At 41.4% G+C, this 24,494-nt stretch overlaps 1 protein-coding gene across 1 annotated transcript in view; it reads right to left on the reverse strand.

Annotated features, from left to right (window-relative positions):
- Positions 1-24,494, reverse strand: part of NPC1 (NPC intracellular cholesterol transporter 1) — a 322,060-nt gene that overhangs the window by 85,470 nt on the left and 212,096 nt on the right. The window contains exons 14-16 of the mRNA XM_053714975.1: positions 18,275-18,389; positions 17,825-17,952; positions 10,810-10,950 (exon numbers count right to left, since the gene is read on the reverse strand). Of these exons, the coding sequence (XP_053570950.1) occupies positions 10,810-10,950; positions 17,825-17,952; positions 18,275-18,389 (384 nt within the window). The remainder of the gene's footprint in view (positions 1-10,809; positions 10,951-17,824; positions 17,953-18,274; positions 18,390-24,494) is intronic.

Here is a 24,494-nt window from a genome sequence, read left to right on the forward strand (position 1 = left end):
CATAATTTATGCTTACCTGATAAATTTCTTTCTTTCCGGATATGGCGAGTCCACGGAATCATCAATTACTAGTGGGAATATCACTCCTGGCCACCAGGAGGAGGCAAAGAGCACTACAGCAAAGCTGCTATATATGTCACTTCCCTTACCCATAATCCCCAGTCATTCGTCCGAAGGAAAAATGGAAAAAACATAAATTATGCTTACCTAATAATATATTATTTCCATCGAGGGGAGGAGAGTCCACGGCTTCATTCATTACTAGTGGGAATTAAGAACCTGGCCACCAGGAGGAGGCAAAGACAACCCAGCCAAAGGCTTAAATACCTCCCCCACTCCCCTCATCCCCCAGTTATTCTGCCGAGGGAACAAGGAACAGTAGGAGAAATATTAGGGTATAAATGGTGCCAGAAGAATATAAAATTTAGCTCCGCCCATCGGAACTACGGGCAGGGGCCGTGGACTCTCCTCGCCTCGATGGAAATAAAATTATCAGGTAAGCATAATTTATGTTTTCCATCTAAATGGAAGGAGAGTCCACAGCTTCATTCATTGCTAGTGGGAACATATACCCAAGCTGAATGAAATCGGGAGGGTAAAAGGCGGACCCTTAATATGAGGGCACCACAGCCTGTAGAACCTTTCTCCAAAAAACCGCTTCCGCAGAAGCAATAACATCAAATTTGTAAAACTTAGTGAAGGTATGCAAAGAGGACCAAGTAGCCGCCTTGCAAATCTGCTCCATAGAAGCCTCATTCTTGAAGGCCCAAGATGAAGCTACGGCTCTAGTGGAATGAGCCATAATCCTCTGAGGAGGCTTATGACCCGCTGTCTCATAGGCCAAGCGGATCAGGCTCCTCAGCCAAAAAGACAAAGAAGTAGCAGAAGCCCTACCCGAATACACGACAAAAAGAGTTAGATTGTCTGAAATCCTTTGTGGTCTGAAGATAAAATTTTAAGGCCTCTCCTTTGGAGGAGGAGGATTAGGACATAAAGAAGGAACGACTATCTCCTCATTGATGTTGCGGTTAGACACCACCTTGGGGAGAAACCCCACACCAGTGCGAATTACAGCCTTATCTGCATGAAACACCAGATAAGGGGGCTCGTATTGCAAGGCCGCCAGCTCAGAAACTCTGCGTGCCAATGCAATGGCCAACAGAAAGAGAACCTTCCATGATAGAATTTTTATGTCAAGAGAATGCATAGGTTCAAACGGAACCTTCTGCAAGACCTTAAGTATCAAGTTTAAGCTCCAAGGGGGAGCAGACTGCTTAAAGACAGGCCTGATTCGAGATAGAGCCTGAACAAAGGATTGTATGTCAGGGAGATCAGAGAGTCTCCTGTGTGACAGAACAGATAAAGCCGAAATTTGCCCCTTTAGGGAACTAGCGGCAAGACCCTTCTCCAATCCTTCTTGAAGAAAGGACAAAATCCTGTATACCCTCACCCTGTGCCAAGGGTAGCCATGAGTCTCACACCAGGACAAGTTAGTCCTCCCCACCTTATGATAGATGCGACGAGTGACCGGCTTTCTTGCCTGAACCAGAGTGTCAATCACATTTTCCGCAAAATCCCTTTTTGCCAAGCCAAGACTAAGCGTTCAATCTCCATGCAGTCAGCCTCAGAGAATCAAGATTTTGATGTTGAAAAGGACCCTGTTCCAGCAGATCCCTCCGACAGGGTAACCTCCACAGCGGAGAGGATGACATCCCCACCAGATCCGCGAACCATGTCCTCCTTGGCCAAGAAGGAGCAATCAGAATGGAGGACGCTCTCTCCTGCTTTATACGCGCCAATACACGAGGAAGAAGCAGTAACCGAGGGAATATTTATACTAGACCAAACCCCCTAAGGTATCGTCAGTGCGTCTATTAGCTCCACCTGGGGGTCCCTTCAACCTCAATCTGTATCTGGGAAGCTTGCAGTTCAATCTGGACGCCATGAGATCGATCTCCGGCGTCCCCCATCTGAGACAGATCTCCGCAAACACCTCAGGGTGAAGAGACCATTCCCCCGGGTGAAAAGACTGCCTGTTGAGAAAATCCGCCTCCCAGTTGTCCACACCTGGGATGTGGATCGCAGAGAGTTAACAGTCGTGGGTCTCTGCCCACTCCAGTATCCGAGACACCTCCCTCATTGCCAGGGAGCTCCTCGTGCCTCCCTGGTGGTTGATGTAAGCCACTGAGGTGATATTGTACATTTGGAACCTGATAAAGCTGAAGTCTCTCAGACGAGGCCACGTCTCCAGAGCATTGTAGATCGCTCGAAGCTCCAGAATATTTATTGGAAGAAGGGACTCTAAGCGAGACCACTTCCCTTGTCCCATCCTGGCACCCCAAACAGCTCCCCATCCCGCCAGACTCGCGTTCGTGGTAACAATCTCCCAGGATGGTCTCAGGAAGGATGTCCCCATGGACAGATGATCCGGGCAGATCCACCAGTAGAGGGAAATCCGAGTCCTCGCATCCATGTGTATCGGCTGTGACACATCAGAATGATCGCCGTTCCACTGTCTCAACATGCACCATTGAAGAGGTCTGAGATTAAACCTGGCGAATGGAATGATGTCCATGCTGGAAATCATGAGCCCAACCATTTCCATGCACTGAGCTATGGATGGTCTCGCTGTAGACTGAAGAGCAAGACAGGTGGACGCCATCTTTGCGCGTCGCTTGTCCGTGAGAAAGATCTTCATGGACACTGAGTGTACGATAGTGCCCAAGAACTCCACTCTGGTACTATGAACCAGAGAACTCTTCTGAAAATTGATCCTCCAACCGTGAGATTGAAGTAACTGCAGCAGGACCCTGGTGTGGACCTGTGCCAGATGGTATGATGGCGCCTGAACCAGAACATCGTCCAGATAGGGCGCCACAGCGATGCCCTGGGATCTGGCCACTGCTAGAAGGGCCCCCAGGACCTTGGTAAAGACCCTCGGGCTGTTGCCAGGCCGAAGGAAAGAGCCACAAAATGGAAATGCTGATCCAGAAAGGCAAATCTGAGGAACCTGAAATGGACCCTGTGAATCGGAACATGAAGGTAGGCATTCTTCAAATCTATAGAGGTCATTAGCTGCCCCTCTAGGACTAGGGGAAGAATGGATCTGATTGTTTCCATTTTGAACGATGGAATGGATAGAAACTTGTTTAAACATTTGAGGTTCAGAATTGGGCGGAACGTGCCGCGCTTCTTTGGGACCACAAACAAATTGGAGTAATAACCTAGACCCCGCTCTGCCTGGGGTACTGGTATGATAACCTCTAGAGCAGAGAGATTCCACACACAACTCAGAAAGGCTCTCTCTTTTCCGGCCTTGAAGACAAGTTTGACAGAAGGAATCTGCCCTTGGGCGGAGTGGACTTGAACCCTATCCTGTAGCCCTGGTCGACCACGTCCAGAACCCACGGGTCCTGAACATTCTGCAGGCTTCCAGGCACCCTTGGATTGGTCCACTTTCGCGGTGAGCAAATATTAGCACTCTTAGGCTTCGCCTTCTTATCCTGGGGAAGGAAGGCACCCATGCCTCCTGTAACCGTGGATATGATAGAGTCCAGACCTGGACAGAACAGGATCTTGCCCTTGAAAGGCAAAAACAACAGCCTAGTCTTAGAGGTCATGTCCGCCGACCAAGATTTTAGCCACAGAGCTCTGCGTGCTAGAACCAAAAAACCTGACACCTTGGCATTCAGGCGGATAATCTGCATATTAGCGTCACAAATGAAAGAATTGGCCACCTTTAGGGCCCTAATCTTTTCCTGCACCTCTTTGAAAGAGGGTTCACTCTCAATCATATCAAATAATGCATCGCACCAATATGACGCAGCTCCAGCAACCGTGGCTACCGCCGCTGCTGGTTGTAAAACAAACCCCATGTGTTGAAACATCTTTTGCAACATGTTTTCAAACTTCTTATCCAAAGGCTCCTTGAACGTAGGACTATCGTCTAAAGGAATCGTTGTGCGCTTAGCGAGTGTGGAGATGGCCCCCATCCACCTTGGGAATGGTTCCCCACAACTCTAGCTGGGCCTCCGGGATGGGGAAAAGCTTTTTAAATTGAGAAGGGGAAAAGGAAGAACCTAATCGCTTCCACTCATTCATAATAATGTTCACCATCTTGACAGGAACCGGGAAGGTCTGGGGAACCACCCTGTCCTCGTAAACCTTATCCAACTTAGGAATGGAGGGCTCCTCTGGAAGTTTGGGTTTCGGAACCTCTAAGGTAGCCAGCAGTTGCTTTAACAAAAAACTCAAGTTTTCCATTTTAAACCGAAAACCGGGTTCCTCCGCTGTCAGAGTTTTAGACGATGCGGATTCCGACCCCGAAAGGGCCTCTTCCGACATGTCGGATTGGGTCTCGTCATCGTACCACCCCTCAGACAAAACTCAGACACCGTTTCGTCTCCTCCGTCATAGATCAGACCGGAAGTGAAGAAGCCCCACTTGGTCACAAAGATGACTACGCAGGACCGCCCCTGCTGATGAGAAAACGCGCCAAAAAAGACCGTGCAAAACTCCCAGGAAGAGAACCTGTCAGTTCCACAAAAATGCCAGATTCACGTCCTTGCACATAACGCAGCAATCACATAATAAACTTATCATGTACATACCCCCCTGCTCAATCCCCTCATAGGAATTTTACCCCTTGATTCTATAAAGATAAAAGGCACCACACTGTGGCCCTGCATCTGTGTTATCATTATGTAAAAATGAAATGATCTTACCAGAATCTACGCCGTGGAACAGGATTACGGCCCTTCAATGTGACAAGTAGTAGCTGAGCTCTTGACATGGACTTGAGAGAGGAAAGCAATCTGCAAAACTCGTCAACGCCGATTGCTAAATGAGCTGTTAATATGAGTTGGGATGGTGACGCAAAGGGAAGCTCCCCCTGCATCTCTGGACTCTTAAAGGGCAACTTAAACTCCTGTCCCATAGCGAAGGGTAGAACCCCTCATAAGAGACCTCCGATATTCCAGCACCTCTCTGCCGCCACCTGTGATGAAAGGCAAAGAATGACTGGGGGATGAAGGGAGTGGGGGAGGTATTTAAGCCTTTGGCTGGGGTGTCTTTGCCTCCTCCTGGTGGCCAGGTTCTTAATTCCCACTAGTAATGAATGAAGCCGTGGACTCTCCTCCCCTTTAGATGGAAAGAAGATAACACACAAAAAGTGTAAAGAAAGGGTGGGCCATGGACTCACCATATCCGGAAATAAATAAATTTATTAGGTAAGCATAAATTATGTTTTCTTTCCTAAGATATGGTGAGTCCACGGAATCATCAATTACTAGTGGGAATCAATGGACACAGATGATAAGGGAGGGAAAATACAGGTAGACCTAAACAGAAGGCACCACTGCTTGAAAAACCCTTCTCCTAAAAGAAGCCTCAGTCGAGGCAAAAGTATCAAATTTATAAAACTTTGAAAAAGTATGAAAAGAGGAGCAAGTTGCAGCCTTGCAAATCTGTTCCACAGAAGCTTCATTTTTAAAATGCCCTGGAAGATGAAACAGCCCTCGTGGAATGAGCAGTGATTCTCTCAGGAGGTTGCTGTCCAGCAGTCTCAGAGGCCAAATGAATAATACTTCATAGCCAAAGAGAAAGAAGTAGCCGTAGCTTTCTGACACTTGCGCTTCCCAGAAAAACAAACAAACAAAGCAGAAGACTGACGAAAGTCCTTAGTCGCCTGAAGATAAAACTTCAAAGCACGCACGCACAACATCTAGGTTGTGCAACAAACACTCCTTCGGAGAAGAAGGATTAGGACACAAAGAAGGAACCACAATCTCCTGATTAATATTCTTGTTTGAAACAACCTTCGGTAGGAAACCTAATTTAGTACGTAGAACCACCTTAACAGAATTAAAAATAAGATGAGGAGAATCAAACTGCAGAGCCGAGAGTTCCGAAACTCTCAGAGCAGAAGAAATAGCAACAAGAAACAAAACCTTCCAAGATAACATCTTAATAGCTAAGGAATGCATAGGTTCAAACGGAGCCTGCTGTAAAACTCTAAGAACAAGGGTAAGAATCCAGGGAGGAGTAACGGGCTTAAACACAGGCCTGATCCTAACCAAGGCCTGACAAAAGGATTGCACGTCTGGCGCATCCGCCAAACGCTTATTCTATAAAATAGACAACGCAAAAATCTGACCTTTCAGAGTACTAGCTGACAAAACCTTCTCCAGACCCTCCTGGAGAAAAGACAAAATCCTAGGAATCCTGACTCTACTCCAAGAGTAGCCTCAGGATTCACACCAATACAGATATTTACGCTATATCTTATAGTAAATCTTTCTTGTCAAAGGCTTACGAGCCTGAATCATGGTCTCAACGACCGACTTCGAAAACCCATGCTTAGATAAAATCAAGCATTCAATCTCCAAGCAGTCAGCTTCAGAGAAACAAGATTTGGATGAAGAAAAGGACCCTGAAGTAGAAGGTCCTTCCTCAGAGGGAGTCTCCACAGAGGTAGAGACGACATTTTCACTAGATCTGCATACCAGATCCTGCGAGACCACGCTGGCTCTATGAGAATCACCAACACCCTCTCCTGCTTGATCCAAGCAATGACTCTTGGTAGGAGAACGAACGGAGGAAATATGTAAGCTAGACTGAAATTCCAAGGGACCGCCAGAGCATCTATCAAGAAAGCCTGTGGATTCCTTGACCTCGAGCAGTAAATCAGAAGCTTGGCATTCTGCCGAGAAGCCATGAAATCCAGTTCTGGCTGCCCCCAATTGAGGATTAAACTGGAAAATACTTGAAAGGTCTTTCGGCTCAGAAAATCCGCCTCCCAATTGTCCACTCCTGGGATGTGGATCGCAGAAAGACAACAGTTGCGAGACTCCGCCAGCACACTGGATTATCCGGGCCACCTCTGTCATGGCCAAGGAACTCTGAGTTCCCCCCTGGTGGTTGATGTATGCCACCGATGTTATGTTGTCCGACTGGAACCTGATAAACCGGGCTAAGGCTAACTGAGGCCAGGCGAGCATTGAAAATCGCTCTCAGTTCTAGAATGTTTATAGGGAGAACTGACTCCTCCCGAGTCCAAAGACCCTGAGTCTTAAATTACCCCCAAATTGCTCCCCAACCTAGAAGGCTGGCATCTGTGGTCACGATCAACCAGGAAGGTCTGCGAAAGCAAGTACCCTGGGAGAGGTGTTCCTGAGACAACCACCACAGAAGAGAGTACCTTGTTGCCTGATCCAGAACCATTTGCGGAGACAGATCCACATAGCCCCTGCTCCATTGCCTTAACATGCATAACTGCAGAGGCCTGAGATGGAACCGAGCAAACAGAATAATGTCCATGGAAGCTACCATCAGACCAATTACCTCCATACATAGAGCCACTGACGGCCGAGGAGAGGACTGAAGGACAAGACAAGAGCTGAAAATCTTTGTTTTTCTGACTTCTGTCAGAAATATCTTCATTAGTAGGGAGTCTATTATGGTCCCTAAAAACACTACTCTTGTGGCTGTAATCAGAGAACTCTTTCCCAGATTCACCTTCCAACCGTGGGAGCGAAGAAAAGACAACAAGATCTCCGTATGAACCAGAAAGTCATCCAGATAAGGCGCTACTGCAATGCCTCGAGACCGGATCACTGCCAAAAGAGCCCCCAGGACCTTTGAGAAAATTTTGGAAGCTGTGGCAAGGCCTAATGGAAGAGCCACAAACTGAAAAGGATTGTCTAAGAAAGCAAACCTTAGAAACTTGTGATGATCCCGGTGAATTGGAACATGAAGGTTGTCATAAACTGACCCTCTTGAACCAAAGGAAGAATGGAACATATAGTCTCCATCTTGAAGGACGGGACTCTGAGGACTTGTTTATACACGTTCGGTCTAAAATAGGTCTGAAAGTCCCCACTTTCTTGGGAACCACAAACAAATTTGAATAAAATCCCAGACCCTATTCCTGCGGAGGAACTGGAACTATAACTCCCAGGGCAAAAAGATCCTTGATACAATTTAAGAACGCCTCTCTCTTTATCTGGTCTACAGATAATCTTGAGAGAAGAAACCTGCCTCTGGGAGGAAAAGTCTTGAATTCTATCTTGTACCCCTGAGATACAATTTCCACGGCCCACAGGTCTGAGACATCTCGTATCCAAGACTGAGCAAATTGAGAAAGCCTGCCCCCTACTAGATCCGTTCCTGGATTGGGGGCCGACCCTTCATGCTGACTTGAAGTCAGCTACAGGTTTCTTAGACTTTTTCCCCTTGTTCCAAGACTGACCAGACTTCCAGGAAGACTTAGATAGTTCCTGCATTAAAGAGGAAGTGGAGGGTTTACCTCAAAAGTTACAAAAGGAATGAAAATTACTGACGCCCTTTCTGCTTATTCTTCTTATCCTGAGGAAGAAAAGATCCCTTTCCTCCTGTGATATCTGAAATAATTTCAGCCAAACCAGGCCCAAACAAGGTCTTACCCTTGTAGGGAATAGCCAATAACTTAGATTTAGAAGAAACATCCGCAGACCAGGATTTTAACCAAAGGGCTCTGCGAGCTAGGACTGCAAAACCAGACATTTTTGCTCCTAGTTTAATGACCTGTAAGGAAGCATCTGTAATAAAGGAATTGGCTAACTTAAGAGCCTTAATCCTGTCATGGAATAATCTCAGAAGCACGGTCTGGAACAGGAAATACCTCCACCGCAGAGGAAACATCAAAATACTTGTTCAGCTTACTAGACTTCTTAGGGTTAACAACGATAGTAGTATCGGAGTCATCCAAGGTAGCAAAACCTCCTTAAGTAACAAGCGGAGGTGTTCCAGCTTAAGTCTGAAGGACACAACTTCAGCATCAGCAGAAGGAACTATAGTGCCTGAATCCGAGATTTCACCCTCGGATGCACCCGAAGAATCTTCATCCTCAGACTTCTGAGAGGAAATACTTTGATTAGCCACTTCAGGATCAAAAACCTTAGTTACTGTTTCTTTAAACTTCCTTTTGCGTTTTCCCTGCAGCATGGGAAAAGCAAACAGTGCCTCAGATACCGCAGAGGATATCTGGGCAGCAATATCTTGCAAAGTAAATCCAGGCGGAGCATGAGAGGAAAGGCAGGGCACTGCATGTGCAGATGAATAGGATTGGGACGCTTGAGGAGACAGCTGCGGCACATCTGAAACAGGAGGCTCCTGATCAGCATCCGCCTTACTTAATGATGGCTCAGGGTCAAAAAGTCTATTTCTATAAGCTAAAGTTCTTAGAATACATGAAGAACAAAAGGGTACTGGGGGTTTCACCTGAGGATCAAAACATAAGCTACAGGTAACAACCTGCACAGCCTTTTGATCCATAATACTAAAAAAAAAAAAAAATCAAATAAAAAAAAATTCAAACTTTTTTTTTTTTAACCTTTTAACAAAGGATATAATACAGAAGAAAAAAAACGTTCATATATAAATGTTCCTCTTAAAATTTACCAAATCAAAAAAAACATACCCCAGGCAACACTCTACACCTCAGCAGAATTACTGAGGTGCCCTACCTGTCCTGCAACCCGCAAAAACTGCCATAAAAACCTGCACCCTAAAAGGAATAATAAAAAACATCTCCCTGCAGCGTTTCAGCTAAAAAAGTGCCAATTTTTTCCCTGCTTACATAGAAAAATAAAACTGGCACTTACCTTAACATTTATCTGTCCGGCAGTAGAACAGCTCACCTGGTTTGAGAGGATGCCATCCCTCACATGGACCTGTGGAAATACAGAAAGACTGAGTAAACTTACTCAGGCTATCTAAATAGGGCAGCAAAATGTTTTGGGAAAACGCAGTGAGGATTGTACCCCACAAGTTCCCAATTGTTCAAAAGCCACCACTGCCCTACTGAAGAGACTGACATAGTTTAAGGCTAGACCCTTTAGAAAGATCAGAGCAAACCTACTCTGCTTTTAAAATAAAAAAATCTTGATTGTTGATCAGACACCAAAAGTTCACCTCCACCTGCACCGCAGGCAAAGAGAATGACTGGGGATTATGGGTAAGGGAAGTGATATATATAGCAGCTTTGCTGTAGTGCTCTTTGCCTCCTCCTGCTGGCCAGGAGTGATATTCCCACTAGTAATTGATGATTCCGTGGACTCACCATATCTTAGGAAAGAAATATCGAAATCACTAACTTTCATGATACAGAGCGTGCAATAAAAAAATAAATCCAAATTTACTTTGATTATTAAATGTGCTTTGTTCTCTTGGTATCCTTTATTAAAAAGAGTGAACCTAGGCAGGCCCATATAAAAATGTAGCATACCAAGAGAACAAAGCCTATTTGATAATTGCAGTAATAATTGCAGTAACACAGTAAACTTTATATTTTAAAATCTAAACCATGAAATAATAATTTTGACTTTGATGTCCCTCTAACAAAAACACACACATCGGCATACTATATTTTACATTAAAGGGAAATAAAGGTATGTACAAGATATTGCTTCTATTTTTAGCAGCATACACACATATGCTGTGAGGGCCCCATCCATCAGGTACAAACACCACACCTCAGAGAGCTGGTAGTGAGGTGTTTTGTGCCATTGACTAATTCCCATACAAGCTACCTCTGAAGGTGTGGTGTTTGAATGCTAATGCACCGGCATTCACAGTATATGTGCGTATGCTGTTAACAAGAGTAATAACTTTTACTAGGAGCATTTTTGCTAATTGAAGTATATTGCAAAAACCCTTCTATTTAACACTGAGATGCACCCATACACATCACAGTTCTGACCTTTCTATTCCTTTAACTATCTGGTTAAAACACAGATACAGTTTGTATTGCAGCCTAGTAACTATACTCACCACTAAAGGCCTCATCCAATCTTTCATCAGTAATGGCGCATACAGCTTTTTGAAGAACAAAAACAGGAAACTGTTTGATTGTTCAGCCCCTCTGTTTCTCTTACATCCTGGCACACAGCAGAGAATATCCAAACGATTTTTCTACAGATTGTGGAGAGTTGAAACTTTTTTTTAGTGCATATATGAATTGCAATAAAATAAAAAAAAAAATCTGAATTATTGAGTCATAAACAGGATGGCAAAAATAGTTTCCTAGTTTACATTCTTACATTATAAAATACCAACACTTTTTGCCTATATACTTTGAAGACAGGCCTCATATGACTAAAGAGGTCATGTTTACATCGAAGTTCAAGATAAATTTAAAAAGCAATACACACAATTTACTTTTTTTTCTTCTGCTTGAAAATGTTGCAAGAAGCATTTAAGCTATTTGGAAACTGGTTAACTGAGTTGCCCTATGACCCTCCTCATTTTCTCTAGAGTAGGAATGACCCATTTCCTCCCAAAGAAAAAGCATACCCACTCATATACACTCTGTCTTTACCCTTTAGACTCAAATACACAATAACATAATTTATGTAAGAACTTACCTGATAAATTCATTTCTTTCATATTAACAAGAGTCCATGAGCTAGTGACGTATGGGATATACATTCCTACCAGGAGGGGCAAAGTTTCCCAAACCTTAAAATGCCTATAAATACACCCCTCACCACACCCACAAATCAGTTTAACGAATAGCCAAGAAGTGGGGTGATAAGAAAAAAAGTGCGAAGCATATAAAATAAGGAATTGGAATAATTGTGCTTTATACAAAAAAATCATAACCACCACAAAAAAGGGTGGGCCTCATGGACTCTTGTTAATATGAAAGAAATGAATTTATCAGGTAAGTTCTTACATAAATTATGTTTTCTTTCATGTAATTAACAAGAGTCCATGAGCTAGTGACGTATGGGATAATGACTACCCAAGATGTGGATCTTTCCACACAAGAGTCACTAGAGAGGGAGGGATAAAATAAAGACAGCCAATTCCTGCTGAAAATAATCCACACCCAAAATAAAGTTTAACAAAAAACATAAGCAGAAGATTCAAACTGAAACCGCTGCCTGAAGAACTTTTCTACCAAAAACTGCTTCAGAAGAAGAAAATACATCAAAATGGTAGAATTTAGTAAAAGTATGCAAAGAGGACCAAGTTGCTGCTTTGCAGATCTGGTCAACCGAAGCTTCATTCCTAAACGCCCAGGAAGTAGATACTGACCTAGTAGAATGAGCTGTAATTCTCTGAGGCGGAATTTTACCCGACTCAACATAGGCAAGATGAATTAAAGATTTCAACCAAGATGCCAAAGAAATGGCAGAAGCTTTCTGGCCTTTCCTAGAACCGGAAAAGATAACAAAATAGACTAGAAGTCTTACAGAAAGATTTCGTAGCTTCAACATAATATTTCAAAGCTCTAACAACATCCAAAGAATGCAACGATTTCTCCTTAGAATTCTTAGGATTAGGACATAATGAAGGAACCACAATTTCTCTACTAATGTTGTTGAAATTCACAACTTTAGGTAAAAATTCAAAAGAAGTTCGCAACACCGCCTTATCCTGATGAAGAATCAGAAAAAGAGACTCACAAGAAAGAGCAGATAATTCAGAAACTCTTCTGGCAGAAGAGATGGCCAAAAGGAACAAAACTTTCCAAGAAAGTAATTTAATATCCAATGAATGCATAGGTTCAAAAGGAGGAGCTTGAAGAGCCACCAGAACCAAATTCAAACTCCAAGGAGGAGAAATTGACTTAATGACAGGCTTTATACGAACCAAAGCTTGTACAAAACAATGAATATCAGGAAGAATAGCAATCTTTCTGTGAAAAAGAACAGAAAGAGCAGAGATTTGACCTTTCAAGGAACTTGCGGACAAACCCTTATCTAAACCATCCTGAAGAAATTGTAATATTCTCGGTATTCTAAAAGAATGCCAAGAAAAAAGATGAGAAAGACACCAAGAAATATAAGTCTTCCAGACTCTATAATATATCTCTCTGGATACAGATTTACGAGCCTGTAACATAGTATTAATCACAGAGTCAGAGAAACCTCTTTGACCAAGAATCAAGCGTTCAATCTCCATACCTTTAAATTTAAGGATTTTTAGATCCTGACGGAAAAAAGGACCTTGAGACAAAAGGTCTGGTCTTAACGGAAGAGTCCACGGTTGGCAAGAGGCCATCCGGACAGGATCCGCATACCAAAACCTGTGAGGCCATGCCGGAGCTACCAGCAGAACAAACGAGCATTCCTTCAGAATCTTTGGAGATTACTCTTGGAAGAAGAACTAGAGGCGGAAAGATATAGGCAGGATGATACTTCCAAGGAAGTGAAAATGCATCCACTGCCTCCGCCTGAGGATCCCGGGATCTGGACAGATACCTGGGAAGTTTCTTGTTTAGATGAGAAGCCATCAGATCTATTTCTGGAAGTTCCCACATTTGAACAATCTAAAGAAATACCTCTGGGTGAAGAGACCATTCGCCCGGATGCAACGTTTGGCGACTGAGATAATCCGCTTTCCAATTGTCCATACCTGGGATAAAAACCGCAGAGATTAGACAGGAGCTGGATTCCGCCCAAACCAAAATTCGAGATACTTCTTTCATAGCCAGAGGACTGTGAGTCCCTCCTTGATGATTGATGTATGCCACAGTTGTGACATTGTCTTATCTGAAAACAATGAACAACTCTCTCTTCAGAAGAGGCCAAGACTGAAGAGCTCTGAAAATTGCACGGAGTTCCAAAATATTGATCGGAAATCTCACCTCCTGAGATTCCCAAACCCCTTGTGCCGTCAGATACTCCCACACAGCTCCCCAACCTGTAAGACTTGTATCTGTTGAGATTATAGTCCAGGTCGAAAGAACAAAGAAGCCCCCTGAACTAAACGATGGTGATCTGTCCACCATGTCAGAGAGTGTCGTAAAATCGGTTTAAAGATATTAATTGAGATATCTTTGAGTAATCCCTGCACCATTGGTTCAGCATACAGAGCTGAAGAGGTCGCATGTGAAAACGAGCAAAGGAGATCGCATCTGATGCGGCAGTCCTAAGACCCAACATTTCCATGCATAAGGCTACCAAAGGGAATGATTGAAGGTTTTGACAAGCTGATATCAATGTTAAACTTCTCTTGTCTGACAAGGACAGAGTCATAGACACTGAATTTATCTAGAAACCTAAAAAGGTTACCCTTGTCTGAGGAATCAATGAACTGATTGGTAAATTGATCCTCCAACCATGAACTTGAAGAAACAACACAAGTCGATTCGTATGAGATTCTTCGAAAATGAGAAGACTGAGCAAGTACCAAGATATCGTCCAAATAAGGAAATACCAAAACCCTATTCTCTGATTACAGAAAGAAGGGCACCGAGAACCTTTGAAAAAAATTCTTGGAACTGAGGCTAGGCCAAACAGTAGAGCCACAAAACTGGTAATGCTTGTCTAAAAAGAGAATCTCAGACACTAAAAGTGATCTGGATGAATCGGAATATGCAGATACACATCCTGTAAATCTATTGTAGACATGTAATGCCCTTGCTAAACAAAAGGCAAGATAGTCCTACAGTAACCATCTTGAATGTTGGTATCCTAACATAACGATTCAATAATGATAGATCCAGAACTGGTCTGAAGGAATTGACCTTCTTTGGTACAATGAAGAGATAAAATAAAACCCCAGCCCCTGTTCCAGAACTGGAACTGGCATAAATACTCCAGCCAACTCTAGATCTGAAACACATTTCAGAAATGCTGAGCCTTGCTGTGTCAACTGGGACACGGGAAAGAAAAGAATCTCTTAGCAGGAGGCCTTAACTTGAAGCCAATTCTGTACCTTTCTGAAACAATGTTTCTGAAACCAGAGATTAAGAACGGAATTGATCCAAATTTCTTTGAAGAAAACGTAAACTGCCCCATACCAGCTGAGCTGGAATAAGGGCCGCACCTTCATAGATACTTAGGAGCTGGCTATAGGTTTCTATAAGGCTTGGATATAGTTTCCAAACTGATACCGCTCCTGAGGATGAAGGATCAGACTTTTGTTCCTTGTTGTGAGGAAAGGAACGAAATGATTATTTACCCTGGAAAGAAAGGGAAAGCAAAGTTGACTTAGAAGACATGTCAGCATTCCAAGTTTAATCCATAAAGTTTTTCTAGCTAAAATAGCTAGAGACATATACCTGACATCAACTCTAATGATATCAAAAGATGGTATCACCAATAAAATTATTAGCATGTTATAGAATAATAATAATGCTATAAAATTATGATCTGTTACTTGTTGCGCTAAAAGCTTCTAACCAAAAAGTTGAAGCTGCAGCAACATCCGCTAAAAATATAGCAGGTCTAAGAAGATTACCTGAACATAAGTAAGCTTTTCTTAGAAAAGATTCAATTTTCCTATCTAAAGGATCCTTAAATGAAGTACTATCTGCCATAGGAATAGTAGTACATTAGCAGGAGTAGAGACAGCCCCATAACCTTAGGGATTTTTGTCCCAAAAAACTCTAATCTGTCAGATGGCACAGGATATAATTTGCTTAAACGTCTAGAAGGAGTAAATAAATTACCCAAATTATTCCATTCCCTGGAATTACTTCAGAAATAGCATCAGGGAGATAAAACACTTCTGGAATAACTACAGGAGATTTAAAAACCTTATTTAAACGTTTACATTTAGTATCAAGAGGACCAGAATCCTCTATTTCTAATGCAAATAACACTTCTTTAAGTAAAGAACGAATAAATTCCATCTTGAACAAATACAAAGATTTATCAGCATCAACCTCTGAGACAGAAACCTCTGAACCAGAAGAACCATTATCAGTATCAGAATGATGATGTTCATTTAAAAATTCATCTGAAAAAAAGAGAAGTTTTAAAAGACTTTTATGTATACTAGAAGGAGAAATAACAGACATAGCCTTCTTAATGGATTTAAAAAATAAAATCTCTTATGTTATCAGGAACACTCTGAAATTTAGATGTTGACGGACAGCAACAGGTAATGTAACAGTACTAAAGGAAATTTTATCTGCATTAATAAGTTTGACATGACATGCAATACAAATAACAGCTGGAGAAAACAGATACCAAAAGTTTATAGCAGACTTAGCTTGGTAGCTCCAGCAATGTGCAGTGATTTTCCTGTAGTATCTTCTGACTCAGTTGCAACGTGGAACATCTTGCAATATGTAAAAGAAAAAAAACAACATATAAAGCAAAATTGATCAAATTCCTTAAATGACAGTTTCAGGAATGGGAAAAAAATGCCAGTGAACAAGCTTCTAGCAACCAGAAGCAATAAATAATGAGACTTAAATAATGTGGAGACAAAAATGACGCCCATATTTTTTAGCGCCAAAAAAGACGCCCACATTATTTGGCGCCTAAATGCTTTTGGCGCCAAAAATGACGCCACATCCGGAACGCCGACATCTTTGACGCAAAATAACGTCAAAAAATGACGCAACTTCCGGCGACACGTATGACGCCGGAAACGGAAAAGAATTTTTGCGCCAAAAAAGTCCGCGCCAAGAATGACGCAATAAAATGAAGCATTTTCAGCCCCCGCGAGCCTAACAGCCCACAGGGAAAAAAGTCAAATTTTTGAGGTAAGAAAAAATATGATAATTCAATGCATTTATCCCAAATATGAAACTGACTGTCTGGAAATAAGGAAAGTTGAACATTCTGAGTCAAGGCAAATAAATGTTTGAATACATATATTTAGAACTTTATAAATAAAGTGCCCAACCATAGCTTAGAGTGTCACAGAAAATAAGACTTACTTACCCCAGGACACTCATCTACATGTTTGTAGAAAGCCAAACCAGTACTGAAACGAGAATCAGTAGAGGAAATGGTAAATATAAGAGTATATCGTCGATCTGAAAAGGGAGGTAAGAGATGAATCTCTACGACCGATAACAGAGAACCTTATGAAATAGACCCCGTAGAAGGAGATCACTGCATTCAATAGGCAATACTCTCTTCACATCCCTCTGACATTCACTGCACGCTGAGAGGAAAACCGGGCTCCAACTTGCTGCGGAGCGCATATCAACGTAGAATCTAGCACAAACTTACTTCACCACCTCCCTTGGAGGCAAAGTTTGTAAAACTGATTTGTGGGTGTGGTGAGGGGTGTATTTATAGGCATTTTAAGGTTTGGGAAACTTTGCCCCTCCTGGTAGGAATGTATATCCCATACGTCACTAGCTCATGGACTCTTGTTAATTACATGAAAGAAATAAATATTTTCTGAGTACAGAAGAACCTTTGTAAGACGCTGAGATGCTTTATGTAGCTAAGTTATACCGGCTTTTCATCGTTAATTTAGGATGACAATAAAACCCAATTAACTGTTCTTTATCAGGTCACAATCAGAAGTGGGACAAGCCTTATAGGGGATCATTGAATATTCACGTTTGCAATGATATTGGGGAGAAAAGGAAAATGTCAGTGTATTTACACCATCACACACACGAGTATCAAACCAACATGCTGCCTTTCACAGACATATTATACAGGGAAGCCATGATCAACATAGAAAAAAGTGTGTCAGGTATTCTTAGAAGTCCCCTTATCAGAACACATTTTATTTTTCAACATGTTACCACAAACATTTACAGGTCCACAGTTACTATAATAGGTCACCAGCATACTGGTCATGTATGTGTGATTTCTACTGATATTCTGAGTGTTGCAGTGATACTTAGCTGCTGCGCTTATCACATTTATATAGGAGGAGGGGGAAATAGTAGTATATTCATTCTTTCTTTTTTTTTAAAACCCTAATTAATTAAACAGACGAGGCTGCCATGCCTTGTCACTTTATAGTAATACCTCAGCAATCATAAAAAGGTTACCTGCCCCGGTCTAGAATTCAGTTAAGCACTGCCTCTCTGCAATACATTTTATACATATACAACAGGATAACAAATCCTTACCTCTTGGCGTCTTATGTCCAATCCCAGTAGGCTGACAAAGCAGGTAATTTGAAGAAGGAAGTCCAGGAACACAGCCATTCCAGCAAAGAGAGAAAAGGTCCGTACAGCTGGCATGGTCGATAATGCCCCTAATAGAAAAAAAGTTTAATAGTCTACTATGGGGAGAAATATTCTAAGCAAGACAAAATGGGATTATAAGGATATGTAGAAGTGGAGAAGAGGCATTAAAAAGAGTGCAAGAGGTAACACCTGACAATGAGTGGAGCAACCTCTCCAGACGGCAAAAGTGAGATTTAGTAAATTGACTTTCTTTAGCAAAAGAAACAGGAGAAAACAAAGGGACAATTCCAGTCTGTGTGTATCTTTCTGTATAATACCGGGATGGAACTTCCTGTTCTCATTTTTAGTTCTATGTGAAAATAATGTTTTCTGCAATATGACATCACTTACCTAAGAAGAAGGCTACTGTTTCAGAGAAGGATGACAAAAACATGCTGGGAGCCACATCACCCAAGACTCTGCCAATCTGCTGGTCCAGTGTTTCATCATGAAGACGCTCATCACGCTTTAAAAAAAAAAAAAGAAAGCTAATTATTTAAAACATTATTTCCTAGAATATTTAAACAGATGAAAACAAGTTACTATAAAAAGACTTAAAAGGAGTAAAAATGTCAAAATTAAACATTCATGATTCACATAGAGCATGTCATTTTAAGACACTTTTAAAGTTCACCTCTATTATCAAATTTACTTTGTACTCTTGGTATCCTTTGTTGAATAGCATATGTACATATGCTCTGCAGCAGCAAAGTATCTGGCACAATATTTACTCAAAAATGATCGTACAGTGGTGTTCCTCTCTATGTACATGGAGTTACAGGAAATGGGAAGGCAGCAGATGTAGTAGCGCTACACTGGATACCAGTTTTAGGGTGTTGGGAAATGGGCTATAAGGTTTCTGGAGGCCTCAATTTCTGTCCGTGAAGAGAATATTTTAGGTCCATCACTAAGAGATTGTGGGTTCTGTAGGGGTGGGATTGGACCCTGAAGATCCCTCAACACTTCTGAAGAGCTTATTGGCTGAATTTGTTGCATCCTCTGCTATGTTTTCCTGGACAGTTATGAGTTACACAAGCTGCAGGGAGGAATATGCATTGTGCTTCTGGACATCATACAGTGCTGATGAACAACACTATCAATAATGTTCCCTGCACCATGTATAACTCATAAATGTCCAGGAAAACATGGCTGAGGTGGCAACCCTACCCCTCAACACAAAGAAAATAAAAGCTTGGTTAGTTTTAATGGTGAGTAAAACTAGGCCACTGTATAGCATGGCACTATGTGCCACACAGAGAAAGGCATGTGCGTATCAAGTTTGCTTTATCTAGATTTTAAGCAAATGTTTAGTACAATCAATACTTATAAATGCTCTTTACAACTAACCTAAATTATTTTTACTACTTAATTTAATATAAAGGTTAAATGAAAAAAGATCAAATGTTTGAAAGCTTTAATTCATCCTAAAACAATTTAATGTGAAAGTATTATGATAACTTGACAAGCCAAAACACAGGTTATCGGCTACAATTGAAAAAATAAATAATCTGGGTATAACATAAAAATTAAAAAAGATTGAAGGGGGCGAACTTCTGGGCGGCGGCCATGATAGGTCGCTCAATTGCTAACTGCTAAAAGCTTCTTCACTAATCTGCTTAAAATAAACTTTCATACTCACCATCGCTCAGCCATACACATAAGAGACATAACTTGAGAAGCTCAACAACCAGCACTATTACCCAGATTGAGGCACGCTACAATTGACCAGAGACTTTCTGAGGTTGAGGCCTCCTAACCAACCCCCCGGCAGAGCACCTTCGGGTCTCTGTCATTAGAAGGTTTCTGGAGAGTACTGATCCTACACATACTCAGCGGGAATTCACTTGCTATATATACAGGATGGAGCCAGAGGAAACTATCTTACTTGAAAAGATCAACAATATCTTAAATGATCACTTTACACGGCTCATGAGTGAAATAGCTGCAGCATGGGGAAATGGCAGGGACCATATGCAACTGCACAGCATGGACATATGCAACTGCACAGCATGGACACAGTAAACACGGCAATATCTAAACCAGAGTCTACCGTAAAACAACAGGCTGAGACACCTCCAACAGATGCATGCCACAGGGAAGGAGTGCTGGCACTAGCAGATATGGAGAACCGTGAGAAAATGGATAAGGCAAACTTCACCATACCAACCAAAGCTCTTACCGCCTTACCTTCAGCCCCTGTGATGACTTCAAGTCGACCTTCTTTGAGGAAACGGGAGGTCCCCATCCCAGTGTTGACCACTCTGACTCTGCAGATCGCTAATCAGACACTGAAGGTGGATGGGCGAATGCTCAACGAGGTCGTCAACCTAGTTGTGGTTCTGTCCCGTTATGAATACAGCCGGCTGAGAGACTTCAGTCCACGGGCCTTTATCACAAGGGGACGCATTCAGTTATGCAGGCAAGTTTACTCAGACCTCTACTGCGGTCCTGTAAATCCTAAATCCCATATCATTGAGCTAAGGACCGGTGTGGGTTAGCTACCAATATACACATGACTTATGTAAGTGAGCAGAGAGCTCTTCACAGCTGCCTACATATCTGAACATTTAAAACCATACAGACTCTCTACCATGTGGCTGGGGTCTAAGTTTGAACTAGACTTGAAGTTAATAACCATCTGACAATACAAGCTAAACAGCAGTGCCTTTATGTCTGGGTATGCATAAAATTGTTAATATATATCCATACTCTCACTGCTTCTAACAGGAAATGGTTTATAACAGTAAACTAATGATCTTCAGATTTCATTAAGATGTGTTTTTAAATTTGATACTAGTTATATGTTTACAGTGGGGGCTGAGAACTTAACTAACATATATCCACGTTAACCGTGTTTAGTTTCACTTATTCAGACGTAATAATTTTACCTCAATAATACCCTATTTCAATAGTATTTAGTTTTTCTCCTGGGTGTCTTATGTATATACTTACGAAAGGGAAATTAGTTGCTAACAATGTTTTTTTTTTGTTTGTTTGTTTTTTAATATGTACGTATAGGGGCTTAAGAGTGCGATACAAATTCTATGGCAATCACCTTTTTCCCCTCATGTTACGTTAATATTTTAGACTGTGCTGTTTTATAACTCTTATGAGCTGGAGATTTTCTAAACAGCATTATTGGTTAAGGTTTGAAACACAAGTTCCTTCCAAGTATTTATCTATATAACCTACAGAATTGCATTCTTCTGCTGTAATAATAGCTCCTATGTAGTCCTCATTTCCTACCATCTTTTCCCTCTAGTGAATTAACTAAGGATAGGCTAGGTAGTCGACAACCATATGTATTCCTGCAAACTTATTGGGGGTCTGCTGCCTGCGGCCGTGGTAGCAGATTCTTCTATGTCTCTGCTGTTGTCAGTCCTATTCAATTTAACTCAAACCCATCCATTTAGCAACCTTAACAGAAGTTTATAATCGCTTAAGCTCATTAACACTTTAACCAGCCACCTTCTCCATATATATATCTTTCTACTCTTATCTGGGTACTGCACCTTGTGTTCTTGAGTGTTACCTGCTGCCTGGGTTAGCTGATACACCCTGAATTATCAGCCTGCTACCACAAGCACACAAGGGTGCTTCAGCTAAATGTGAGTATCCATTTGGCTTTCTATTCAGTGTGGGATTTGTTACATATCTGATCTACACATGAGGCGCCCCTTTTGTATCCTACTCTTATTCCCAGCAGCACAGCCCATATACTGAATCATACACTGCTTATCCTAATGTTAGCGAACTTGAGGCTAATCTTTTTAGCAATCCTTAGATAACACTATCACAACCTCCCTATTCATATGTTCTAAGCAGAGGAGTAAAATTATCCCCTAACATATTTTCTTACCATCTATCCTTGGTATTAGTATTAAAATATTGTTCCATTCACACTCACTCCTTCCGGTGGGCGGAGCTAAGCAGTGCAGGTCTCCGGCGTGATGCACGAAGAGCTCGATAGTTTTCCTCGCCCAAGGTGTTCTGTCCGTTGTGGCTCAGAAAATGTATTCCTGTGCCCTAGGACAGCAGTCCATTGGACCAACCACGAAGCCAGTTCAAGCCACAGAGGGCTTCCTCGCCTAGGCCGCAACCAGACACCATCGATACTACATACCTTGATAGTGGAAGACGCTATCTACCCTACGCTATCTACCCTCTCTATCCAAGAATTAGAAAGGGGGGCTTGCCGCTCCTGGAGAAGTTGGAAAACAAAGAATTGCTGCATGCTGCAAATCATAGCCAGAGGAAAGCCTGACTCCTGGACCAGAGAGTAAACACGGCTCTGTGACATGCGGCTTACTATAGAAGCTTTTCCCGCAATGGTCCACCTGAGATGTAAATGCTACGGCTACAAGTAGAAGTCGGCCACTGTCTTCCAAGGGCTATACCTACAGATTACCCACACAGCCTTTTCTAAAGTTTGGAGATTATCTATTATACTATTGTTGGAGAGTGCTACAGGAAGGCTTTAAGTTGGGTTGCGCTATCATAACACAAAGAGGACTTTGATCTGCATAAGGTACTGTCTTTTCTTTCTTTCTCCCCATACACACTCCCAGATGAGATTACATTGATAGCCTAAGAGCTGACCTACATCATTGGATTCATCTCAGTTATTTCCAGTATAAGAGCAGGCCGAATACCTAAACCTACAGTGTAAGCCTATATTCTGAAATTAGGAAAAAAAGGCTGTCTTACATATCCTTAACAGTCAGATATACCATCCACTGTACTGTGTCCTCAGTTTTTCTCTCTTTTTTTGCAATAAGGAAAAATGCAGTTGGACCCTTTGTACTTTCTAAAGATGAAGTCCTGAGCCATATGTCCTTCCCTTAGTTACCCTAATTAGATGTGGACTTTAAATACGGGATTTATATATTGGCAAAGAGACCTAGAGAGAGGAGAGAGAAGGAAGGGGAGAGAAAAGGAAGAAGGCATGCTGTAAAATATTTTTTCTTATGTATGTACCTGAGAAGATATCCAATAGATGTGTGTCTATTACTGGCTAAATGAGTAACGTTATACTCTTGGTAATCAGGATACAATACATATTATGATTACTGAGTGAATGCTTAAATCAAGGTTTAGAGGCTTAAACCTGAATTGATACATATGTCTACTGTTACCCTAAGATCTTAATTGATATTCTTTTGATTATTAGAATATTTACAAACTTCTGTTACGCTGTATTTTGTATTAGGCAAACTGTTTTATTGTCATATTTAGCTAAACCATCTACATAATTTAGGGGGGGGGGGGAAAGAAAGGGGAAAGGGAACAGAAAGGAAAAGGGAAAAAAAGGGGGGGAGAGCGGGAAAAAAAAAAAAAAGCGAAGAAAGGGGGAAGGAAAAAAAAAGGAAAAGGAAACTAATAAATCACATATACACACCTATAGATCTTCAGCGTTAATTGCAGACTAATCACGTTATAATAGGATTCTATAGATAATAGAGTCCCACATTAGATTATTTATATATATTCTTCACTTTTGCACCTATTTTTTTTTTCCCTTTTCTTTTGTTTTTCTTTTCTTTTTAGCACTATTTTTATTCCACTGCACTCTTTAAGGGATAGTACCACTTACATCACTTTATGCACATGGAAAAATTTATTACACATACTAAAATACATTCTCCCACCATGCCTGCTAAAACTAGGGAAAAGAAAAATCGCCCCTCTGAGACAGGTGCTGAGACACCAAATGAATCCTTAATCCCTAAAAAAAGATTTGCAACCATTAGTTGCACAACTATCTGATCTCTTTCTACCCCAGTTTGATCTAATTAAAAGCCAAATATCTGCTTTAACTACTGAATTATGACAGTTTGCTAATAGATTAAATGAAGCAGAAGACAATTTCTGAGGCAGAAGACAGACTCAACACACAAGAGCAGACCATAACCTCACAAGAGAAAAGCATTAGAAATTTACAAGATAAAATCGATGATCTAGAAAACCGTTCCAGACGTAATAATCTAAAAATTATTGGGACAAGACAGGGATGCCCACTCTCTCCTCTCCTATTTAACCTTGTCCTAGAACCTTTGGCTATACTTTTCAGACAAGAATTAAAGGGAATTAAAATAGATATGCGGACGATCTTCTATTATTTCTTAAAAACACAAAAAATATAATCCCCTTATGTCTTCAGATTTTCGACCTATTTAGTTCAATATCAGGATATAGAATTAATATATCCAAAACAGAAATCCTATGGTTATATAAACATAATAACAGTTATCATCACCACCCATTTAGGGAAGTAGAATTAATAAGGTATCTCGGAATCCTATTCCATAAGAATCCAAACAATTGGTATAAATTAAATTATACATTTTTTTTTAAGGCACAAGCTAAACTATATAGATGGCAATCATTTCCTATATCTTTCTTAGGGAAAGTAATGCTCATTAAAATTATTCTATTACCTCAACAATTATATATAATACAACACGTACCGTTGTTTATACTTAAGAAAGATATTGATTCCTTCTATAGAGCATGTGCTACCTTTATATGGGCTGAGAAGAGACATTTATTATCAATACAGAAGTTATCCCAA

Source organism: Bombina bombina, chromosome 5 (genome assembly GCF_027579735.1).
Source record: "Bombina bombina isolate aBomBom1 chromosome 5, aBomBom1.pri, whole genome shotgun sequence".
NCBI classification, from domain to species: domain Eukaryota; kingdom Metazoa; phylum Chordata; class Amphibia; order Anura; family Bombinatoridae; genus Bombina; species Bombina bombina.